The sequence below is a fragment of the Podospora bellae-mahoneyi genome, chromosome 7 (assembly GCF_035222275.1).
Source record: "Podospora bellae-mahoneyi strain CBS 112042 chromosome 7, whole genome shotgun sequence".
NCBI classification, from domain to species: domain Eukaryota; kingdom Fungi; phylum Ascomycota; class Sordariomycetes; order Sordariales; family Podosporaceae; genus Podospora; species Podospora bellae-mahoneyi.
The window spans coordinates 2,421,952-2,432,041 of NC_085886.1; the positions used below are offsets into that span (position 1 = coordinate 2,421,952).

The 10,090-nt window shown below is 52.8% G+C and overlaps 3 protein-coding genes across 3 annotated transcripts; 1 reads left to right on the plus strand and 2 right to left on the minus strand.

The window, feature by feature from the left end:
* Positions 1 to 3: 3 nt before the first annotated feature.
* Positions 4 to 1,200, minus strand: QC761_708970 (uncharacterized protein). Its single transcript, XM_062882444.1, has 2 exons — positions 813 to 1,200; positions 4 to 763 (listed from the first exon to the last, which is right to left on the minus strand). The coding sequence occupies exons 1-2, from the start codon at positions 883 to 885 to the stop codon at positions 45 to 47; spliced, it is 792 nt and encodes a 263-aa protein (XP_062728489.1). The 5' UTR covers positions 886 to 1,200; the 3' UTR covers positions 4 to 44.
* A 1,468-nt stretch (positions 1,201 to 2,668) lies between these two features.
* ARP8 (Actin-like protein arp8) lies at positions 2,669 to 5,647 on the minus strand (the record flags this gene model as incomplete). The annotated part of the gene is made up of 3 exons (XM_062882445.1): positions 5,012 to 5,647; positions 4,871 to 4,949; positions 2,669 to 4,808 (listed from the first exon to the last, which is right to left on the minus strand). Exons 1-3 carry the CDS (start codon positions 5,049 to 5,051, stop codon positions 2,669 to 2,671), a joined length of 2,259 nt encoding a protein of 752 aa, XP_062728490.1. The 5' UTR covers positions 5,052 to 5,647.
* Positions 5,648 to 5,776: 129 nt separating this feature from the next.
* Positions 5,777 to 6,514, plus strand: QC761_708990 (uncharacterized protein; the record flags this gene model as incomplete). Its single annotated transcript, XM_062882446.1, has 1 exon — positions 5,777 to 6,514. The coding sequence occupies one exon, from the start codon at positions 5,777 to 5,779 to the stop codon at positions 6,512 to 6,514; it is 738 nt and encodes a 245-aa protein (XP_062728491.1).
* Between the last annotated feature and the right edge of the window lie 3,576 nt (positions 6,515 to 10,090).

Below are 10,090 nucleotides of genomic sequence, written 5' to 3' on the forward strand. Positions count from 1 at the left end.
TCTTCTTTTCTCAATCGCTCGTTAATATGATATCAAGCCTCCCATCATGCACACTTGATTCCAGCCATGAACCCAGCCTCTCTGAGATGCCATTGAAGGTCAAAAGCCTGCTGGACCCTTAGGACTTGTTCTCTCGGTACAGGCAGGCAATAGACATCCCCCGTCTTGTATAGAGGCCGCAAACCCTCAAACCCATCGTCCTCAAACCCATCCTCATGATCAGGATATATAGGCTTCGACATCACCTCGAACCCATCCTTAGACCTAGACGTGTCTTCCTCGTAATGCTCCAGATTCATCATTTCCAGAATGTCTTCGTCAGCCAGGTTAATGACGGCGTCACTGGGCATAGAGCTGCCCTCCGGTAACCAGTGAAGCCGAAGCTTGACGAAAACGATGGCGGGATTCCGTGGACAGCGGGCAGTCTCACCAAGACACTCCAGCGCGAAACGATGGGTTTTCCACAGCGTCTGCATGTCTCGGGGCAGATCAAACAGGTTCCAGTCTTCGTGCAGGTGGAAGAACTCCCAATTCATCGTACTGGTGTTGAAATTGAGTTGAGCGTATTCTCTCAAAAGGCTATACCTGCCCGCAAACTGAGCGGGGAAAGCAGCCATTTGGAGGAGGTTAAGGAGCCCGGCCTGGAATTTTGGTGGTTGATCATTGACGAAGTAGCTTGGCGGAATGATGTGTGTTCTCAGTAGATCGCTAGGGGACTCCCGAGTCGGGGGGAGCGCAGGATCGCCATGTGTGGCTTCTAGGTCTGTCTCTCAATCAGTTATTGGCCTATTGTGAGGAGACAAAAAACATACACTTCCTCACCGCAAGAGCGTAAAATTCAAGATATTGCACCACCTGGCTGAACTCGGATTCCTTGCTCACCATGTTTGGGCAAGCTCTGATTCTATCCACATATTGGTGCAGGACACCGAGGTCTGTGTGTATCTAGCAAGCAAACCGCTCTCGGGTGAAAGACCAGTCCCGGAACTTGATGCTTTTTCGCAGCTGGTCTTGAAAGAATCTGGCGGCTCGAATCTTGTCCCGGCGGAGAGCCCGGCAAGTTACCTTGTAACCATAAGGCATGGGCCCAGAGCTTTCCTCATCCCGGTTGTCAAAAAGAGATGGCATGATTGTTGGACAGAACGATGTGGGCTGGTGATGGATGTTGGTTGATGGATGTTGGTTGATGAAAGTTGGTTGATGAAGCTGGTTGATGAAAGTTGGTTGATGAAGCTGGTTGATGAAAGTTGGTTGTACGAAGAAGAGGAGGAAAACGCAAATATAGGGAAGACAAGATGAGCAGCCCACGCTGTGTGGCGCCTCCGGCGGCGCCTGCCCAGCACCTTTCCCGGGTATCAGCTCGCCCGAGAGCAAGAAGGACATGGACGAGTTGGACCTGGACCGCCGGCTGTGCACTTGCCTTGCTTGAGAACCAAGCTCCGGTCTCGTTCCTCCGGTCAGGTGATGGTTCGTTCCTCACTGAAACGTCATATCCTCGTGAACATCCACGCCGGGGACAGAATGACTAGCCACACAAAAGGCACCCAACCATACTTTCTCCAGGACGGGCCCTCCATCCATCATGCAGGTAGCAGCTCCTCGCCTTCCATATCTCATCGTTGCGCACTTGTCTGAACATAGACAGGCATGGAAGGGGCCAACCAATCTACCCACGGCAACTCTGGTCCCCTTCCCTTCCAGTCCAGTCGGCGATGACGCGAGCAACGGGAGCAACATCCACTCCGACACCGACTACCTTTGTGGGACCTTCTACCTCGGAGCCGTGCATCGCATGACTACCTCACCCTCACTCCCCAGCAAAAAGCAAGACCTCGCCTCCTCACGACTACCACACGCGCCAGCAACTTCCCCAGCGAAGAATTCTTGCGCTCATGCCCGACGGCCGGCTGGATTACCCGCGGGAATGTGTAGGAACTGCTTTCCGGTTGTCGTCTGGCGGATGGCGTCGTCAGGGTAGGTTTACTTCCTCGTTGCGCGAGCAGAAAGCACACAGGTAAGTGGCAGAGGGACAGGACGGAGGAGCCAGCAAGCGGTGAGCGACTTCTTCTTCCCTCGAGTCAAGGTCATCATCAGCAGCGGGTCTGGTGGAACGAGAACGTCATCCCTCGGTGTTGTTTGGAAGGTGTGCATGGAGAGGAGAGGAGAGGAGAGGAGAGGAGAGGAGAGGAGAGGAGAGGAGAGGAGAGGAGAGGAGAGGAGAGGAGAGGAGAGGAGAGGAGAGGAGAGGAGAGGAGAGGAGAGGAGAGGAGGAGGAATTTGTGGTTCATTGTCAGGGGAGTTCGTAGGAATCGGTGGGCTTTTGTGCGTCTGGCATCTCGTGATCATGAAGGTCCTTGTGAGGAGGTTGTGTGAGGAGGTTGTGTAAGTTTGGTGTATATTGATCGGTTAGGTCTGGTACACAATACGCCGAGATGTTGAAAGTCTTAGCTATAGCCTGGGTGTGAATATTTCTGGCTCATCACGGTAGCAAGCAACCAGCCTCACGACAAAACGCAGCAAACAGAACATCGCCATCAACTACCATTCAAATCATCATCATCATCATCAAATAGCACCTCCCTACCGCTCCCCTCATCAAACTATAATAAAAATCCCATGTTAATACCTCCCCGATTTTTAACCCTAAAAACTCCTTGTCCTATATCCCCTAATACTGCCAAAGCACCTTATGATAAACACACCTACTCCCCAGCACCTTATACTCTCCCCCCGTAATCCAACTATCATTCGTCGCCAGCTTGGCAAACACGCTCGCCCCCTTCCAAACAACAACCTGCTCGTCCATCTCCCTCGCGCTCCTGCTCACCAAAATCTTGTCCTGCAGATCCGGCCTCCTCGCCCTCAACCTCTCCTCCAAGAACGGGGCAAAATGCGGAATCTTGGCACCCCCGCCGACAACCATGATGCTCCCTAGCAACTCTCTCACCTTTTTCTCGTCCCCCTTGGCCGCGTTTTGGATTGATGTCATGATTGCGATGTCGAGGGGGGCGACGGGGAGGACAGAGTCCCGCTCAGTGGCGAGATCTTTGGCTGTTCGCTGGAGGGGTTGGTTTGAGGTTGGGTTGTTGTCGAAGGAGGTTGTTGGTAAGAGGAAGGAGCCGTTTGGTGCGGGGGTGCCGCCGTTGCGGGCGGAGGGGGCGGGGGAGCCGTTGAGATCACGGGAGGATGCGCCGAATATGTAAGGGGCGGGGACGGGGGTTGAGACACCAGCGTCCGGGGCTGGGGAGGGGGCTTTGGATGTGCCTGGGGTCGCGCTGGCATTGTTGTTGTGGCCGAGGAAGTTGAACGGGTTGGACCTTTCCTTACTTGGGGTTGCCATACCCATCTCGCCAGGGGCGCCGGTGAAGGAAGATGCCGGGATGGTGGTTTGGGTGACGGAGGGTTGGATATGTGCCAGGATGGCGAGCTGGGCGGCAGAGGTAGGATCGTCAGGCATGTCGACATCATAAGCGTTGTAGGACCGGTCGATCAGCTGTCGCCTCTTGTCCAGTTTGTGGCTGTTGTCGAATATCGATGGATCGTAGAAACCCATAGGGGCGAGAATAACTTCATCGTAGCACTTGAACATGTACTTCCGCGTCGGCTGGTTCGGAGCGCGGAGGTGGAAGTCGTAGTTTTGGACCGAGATGTTGGCTTGCGACAAAGTGCAATACTTGATCTTGAGTTCCTCGGCCAGCAGGAAATCATATCTCCTACGGAGGTTGATCTCTTGATATGGGAAATTATCATAGAGCATCATCTTGATGAAAGTCTCTGTGACATCCCAGCCGCCAAACTTGAGGTTGATGCGCGAGTCTTCGATACAGAGACCATCTTCCACGCAAGCGATGGAGGTCTTTTGCGCACCGCAGTCCACCACACAGGCCTGAGTGTAACCAGCACCGAAGGTCGCGGCCATGCTCTCCTGAATGAACGCAACCCTGCTAAACTCGAACCATTCGATGCAAAGATGTAGAAGTTGTTCGACATACTTCTTGTCGTAAAGATCTGGGATAATGATGACACAGCTGTACTGCTTCCACTCTGTGCTCTTCTTCAGTCCCAGTTCCCACCGAAAGGCTCGGTCTAGTAATGTCTCAAGGTCGTTGAAAAGATGTGCCTGAGTAGGGTACTCGTTCTCGTTCAACCAGCCATTCTGAATCGGCCGCCACAGCTTGAACTTGGGATTTGAATCATCTGGCACGCGCTGGGCTTGGTGGCCAATGAATACTGCAGATTCTGAACCACCGTCCTCCAGCGTGCTGACATCGGTCCATTCGACTTGGAGTGGGTCATTGTGCTGCGAGATGATCTCTGGTTCTGTTCTTCTGTTGAAGTTGACAACAAGGTCCTTGGAATTAGGCAGCACCTTCCGCTTGTTTTGGCGCATGTCCACCTTCAGGTCGTTGCACGCCTTCTGGTACTTCTTTGACCATTCCTCGCCGTGCTGTTGATCCATGCCCCGCTCCTCAAACTTGCGCCGCGGTAGCGCCTCGTACATCTCAGACTCGGTTTGCGGGTACTTGGTCGCAAGTACCATGGGAATGGTCTTGGGGAGGGCATCGCTCGCAAAGCCGAGTCGCAAGTTTTGACTTCCCGGGTGTATCACGATAATCTTTGACGGGTCCATATAAGACGACGAAGGGCCACCATCCTCGCCCTGGAGGTCGTCGACGGGAAGCGTTACGTCGCCATTGGTGTTGTTGAGTGCGCGATCGCGGTCTTTGGCGTTTTGTACCAGTCGGTCTCGGTTCGCCTCTGCTTGAAGCCTCAGCGACAAGATCTGGTCATCGCGCTTCATGTAGTCCCTGCCCAGCCCATGTCAGCAACTTGATGCGCCCGGTTGTCCACCACACTGGCTATTCCTTACGTGTAGTAATTCTTCTGATTAATTGGTGGCACGTCGGGCCAGCTCGTTTGCTTCATGCCATTGTCGGTGCGCTCGAGTCCTGGGGATGGTGGTGAGCAATTGGCGGTTCTGCCCGTCTTTCATGTATCGACCGGTGCTTACCCTCCCTGGCGAGGACACGCTCGCTGACTTTGCCGACCATCTTGGCTGGGGTATCTGGTGTTGCTGTTGATATATCTTCTGCTGATATTTGCTGTTGGATCTATCGAAGCTGTTGTTGGCAGGTCAAGCGTTGGAATCAAAACTTTAAGATCACTCGTTCGGTCGGAGGCGTTGCTTGGACACGGTGGAAGAAGGGTATTAATTCCGAACGCGCTTCTCGTCTCGGGAGGTACCTGGAGACGGTTGACGGAGCAAGTAGAAGCCGATATGCGCGGGGAGGTATTGTGGTGGCTGGTCGAGGCTATTCAGGCCCAAATTTTCATCCATGTGCGCTCCTGTTTGTGGGCAAGACGTTGGAGTTGCTCTTTTCTATTTCGTGCCGCCTCAAGCTGGCTGCTGCTGGAATTTGGCCGCCATTGGTTTGCGAGCTTCACAGCGCGCCGTTGGGGATGCTGATGGTTGTACCTCTACGCTAGCCGAATCTGGGGAAGGCGGCTTGAGCATGCTCACCGCCTTCCTGATGGGGACATTAATGATTTTGTCGACGACTTACATTGGACGACGACCACCAGATCTTCACAGCAAGCTGAAGTGACACAGTGAATAACATTCATAAAATAACTATATTTTTTAATCCGAAGCTGTCATCAGTTTCACCCAGATTCATCCCCAGTGCAGAACGTTCCATGAGTCAACCCAGCCAACAACCGACAACTTTGCCAGCTGCCTTCACCTGTCCGCCAACCCTATGACGTCGCCACTTACATGCATTGCCAGACGCGGCCTCAAGAGATGAACACCTCAACCTTTTTCAACAATTACCTGCAACCTCAAGTACAACTTCAAAGACCTTTTCATTCTAACACTCCACTCTCCACTTCACCCAATCTCATCATCATCCATTCTCACTTTCAAACAACAGTAACCATGCCCCCCATTCCCCTCCACACCAACTCCCCCATCAACCCCGCCAAAGCCTCAGGCATAACCCCCCAAACCACCCCCCCAAACAATGATCAGCCAACACCAACGAAAACAACCTCTCTCCCCCCTTCAGCTGCTCCCAATAACGGCCCACCACCACCCCAACCAGGCGCCGTTCCCCATCTTCCTCAACCAACCTCCTTCCCAGCCTCCTCCACCGGTCCTGCTCCCCCTCAACCAGCAGCCGCCCCAGCCACTACCGCAGCACCAACATACCCACCCCCTCCCCAGTCCTCAATCCCCCCTCCAGAACTGCCATACAATCAGCGAGGAACCTCGACAGCTTTTACACCTGCTACAACGACAGGAGCAGCGGTGTTGCCCGGCCCGAGCCCTTACGAGACTGGTGGTGGGCAGGGGTACCAACAGAGGACGGATTCGGGGTATCGGCCTGGGGGGGGGGAGGAAAATGAGGAGCAGGGTGTGTTGGGGAGTGTGATGGGGTATGCTAAAGCTGCGGGAGAGAAGCTGAGTGAGGCGGAGAGGGAGGTTTGGAGGAGGATTAATGGGGAGAAGTGATATGGTGGAGCTGAGAGCTAGGGTGGGGTGTGTTAGGGGGGAAGGGTTAGAGTGAATGAGGAAGGGGGCAAGGGGTTGATGAGTTTAGAGAAGGAGGTGTTATGGGGTCCAATGAGATGATGTTGTGCTGGCTAAGTTTTGTTCTGTGATATGTGAAGTTTCTTCTTATGGTGATTGCAATGACAAACACGGCTTGTGTAGCTCGGCTTTTTGTGGTTCGGTGTTGGAGCATGAGAATTGGTTTTATTGTTTTTGAGTTTACCTATCTATTTACCTTGCACGGATTTACAAGCTCACATGTCTGTTACCGACCATTTTCTACATCATTAACTCCGGTCCGGTCAAACTCGGTGCGACACTACAGCTATGTGGGTTTTGAAGGAATACCTCTCAGCTTCTAATGTCTGTCCTCACTGGGAGGTAATACAAGAGGATTCTCCCGCCTGTATCATATTCCCACATTTTCTGGCCTTATCCTGACCATGTTCCCGCGATTCGGTGAGCTTACTTCGGTACCTAGGTGGACAACACGTGGTCGATATGAATAGGAATGGAATGGAAACAAATTATACTTTTGATCTGGGGGGACCTAGTTTTTTTGACATGTAGGATGATCTATGCCGAGTTGGACAGGGGGAAACGTGGATCGGTTGTGGAAGGAAGTATGTGTATGTATAGACAAGGTGTAGGGCGGGGAGGTGATGTCAGCTTGTAAGGTAGACGGGAGAGAGTGTGAATCCATTTGGTACAAGCTTTTGCGGCGCGGTTGGTCGTGTACGACGAGGCATTGGAAGATGCTGGGTGGAATACGTATGCGTCTGGGGTTGGGACGAGGTGAGGGCGCCCGTGGATTTGGGTCTCTTACCTTACGATGATCAAGGGTTGTGTTGAATTCATTTGAATATACCTTGGCCATGGTGGGCAGACAAAAGTACACGTACACGTAGGGGGGGAATATCTTGTCGTGAATGAAGGATGGGATGGTTTTAAGTTGCATTTTTGCACTGGTGATGAAAATCGCAAACAAATCCTACATGCTAGGAAAATCTGGTTGATGTCTGTGAGTTGAGGCTGTGTTGGAGAGAGGACTGTGGGTTATTCCTCTAGACAGATCCTCTAAATGAGGCGAGAATGAGGATGAGATGACACATCGGGTTGTCGTCCCGGTTTTCCTTCCAAGCTCATTTGAGTTGGTAAGTTCAGGACAGATCATGATTTTGGGCGGAGGGTAGACTGTATCCGCTGTGCTGTGATAGGAAATATAACATATACCCCTCATATCCAATTCTTACGTTTGTGTTGTCTCATCCCTAGAGTCCTCGTTGGCCTGGTGCTTGTCTGAATGAGAACCGAACGGAACTGACGGCCCTGACCAACTGAACGGGACGGAAAACCGTCCACATCAGACATAGGACGACTTGACCTGGCAACTGGTCGAACCATGTGATGAAGAACGGAGCGGACCATGTCCGGCAGTAGAGAACCTTGGATCATCTCTCGCTCCATCTTCACAGGCCCTCGGCACCGACGGCTTGGTCCGATATCTACGGGGTGCCTTGCTTTGCCGTACATACCTTCCTTGAACTCGCTTACTTGCCGATCGAGGCTGTTATGGCCTTCCTATTTCAGATGAGGTATACGCCCTGCTCGTATAGGTGTGGCAGAAGAGAAGACCCCACGGCTGTAAGGTTCGTCCACGTAATCCCATGACATCAGATACGTGTATGTTCTGAGAAGAAAGAGGGCAGAGACAGCAGGCGGCCTCTTTCGTGTCTGGTCTTCTGACGGGAGGATCACATCGTCATTGGTGAAGTGATCTCCATAAGAGCCGAGTTATGGGCCGTGGACGGACGGTTGAAAGGCGAAATAATTTCCCAAACGGGATGACTTTGTTATGCAAAAGTTGTCAAGTGAGCAGCCCCCAAGGCACCCACTTATGTACGTGTAGAGCACATACCGCGCTCACCTACCGACTGGACCCCGAGGTGGGATGGCTATTGGAGACAAGAAAAAGCGAGAGTGCGGACTCGCCGGAATAGCAACTTTGATGGAGAGGTGGGCATCCCTGTGTGGAACATGTCATCGAAGGTCTGTAGAAGAAACACTAGCGTCTGAGCGTCGGGGATTCAACCTGACAAGGTGACGGGTGCCAGGGTATGATAAAGACGTTGGCGGAATCCATCGTCCGTGGTCCGTGAGATACAAGGCCCCCGGAAAGTGACTTCTTGAACGATGACATTGGTTATTCTGTAAATCACTGATCGAGCTGTCATGAGTAGATTGATCCATGGCGGCCCAGCAGTCCCGCGGGTGAGACGGGTAGATTGGGGAAGACGCAGGTACGGGACCGCCTGTCAGGCACAAGGAAGAGGGGGGCAAAGAGAGGCACAGCTCTGGCCTGGCCTTTCTTCCCCGCACAAGGCCGATGTATTCGTCCCTTGCTAGAATGACTGCCGGTTGTGGTCCAGCTAGTGGGCCAAAGCTTGGTCGGACGACGTTAGTAATAGGGACTATCTCGTCTGTGTGTATGTGCTACAGACAGCCCTATAAGCCAAAATGATTATTACTATGAATATCACGCCAGGCCACCCTTGATTATTCGAGCCTTAAGACAGGGTCCTAAGAGACGAAGACGCCACCGCGGACGTGGAGGGCAGAGCCCAGGCAATCAGAGATCAGCTCCCAAGAGACGGGCAAGATGGACAGCATGAACAACGACCGGCCGAGCGGCGTGGCAAAGTCGGTTAGTTTCGAACAAAAGATGGGGAGACTGGGTCTGCAAGCTGGATTGGGGGAAACAAAATGGTTGCCTCGGGGTATGAAGGAGCACTGCAGCAAGAGAAATAACCGCTACCACTGATGAGAATACTCCATGGAGGACGAGAAAGAAGGAAAATGCCATGAGTTCCAAACAAGGCCAAGTAGATCTTGTTCAGGAACGGGCAACTGAAGTGACGACAGAGAAACAGACCAGGAGAAGTTCTATGGTTCGAGATCCACTCGATCAGCCATCCTTCGTATCACCTTTCTTACTCCATACACTGTCAAACACTGGGCGGGCAGAGGGGGGAGACGTGTCTGGAAGTGGCTGTGGAGATATCTGTCATCTGCAGTCCACAGACCTTTCTATAATTAATATCGACCATGCGATGCAAAGACGGGAGGCTGCCGAACCGAAATAGTTTGATGAGGGCGACAAGGCCGAACTGGTGCGAGTTGCGGGGTTGGCGTGGTTGGAGGGTGGAATTACGGAGCGCGGAACTCGGCAACGGGTCCCCAGTCACGCAACATTCGGAGGATAACGATCTGGGCGGATCTCATCAGAAAGAAAGAAGAAAGAAAGAAGTCGTTGATGACCGTTGAACGAACTCGAACAAGAAGGCGGAGACTTCAATCGACTCAGGACTCATAGCGTGACATGGGTCGATGTCTGCGACAGATCTGAGACAGCTAGAGGCCCCTGCTTAGACAGGGATCCCTAATGTCGATTACCCTCAGCAGCGAATCAGGACGCGGGCTGGACCCACTGCAACGCCAACCTCAAACCTGTTGCCCCGTGCTCGAGGGCGTCCAGTC

What these genes read in the sequence shown, in the direction of transcription:
- QC761_708970 (XM_062882444.1), bottom strand. Translation starts at nt 885, where the DNA reads ATGGTGAGCAAGGAATCCGAGTTCAGCCAGGTGGTGCAATATCTTGAA. An exon ending in CGCTCTTGCGGTGAGGAAGT is followed by an intron (nt 764 to 812) that starts GTATGTTTTTTG and finishes ATTGAGAGACAG; the next exon opens with ACCTAGAAGCCACACATGGC.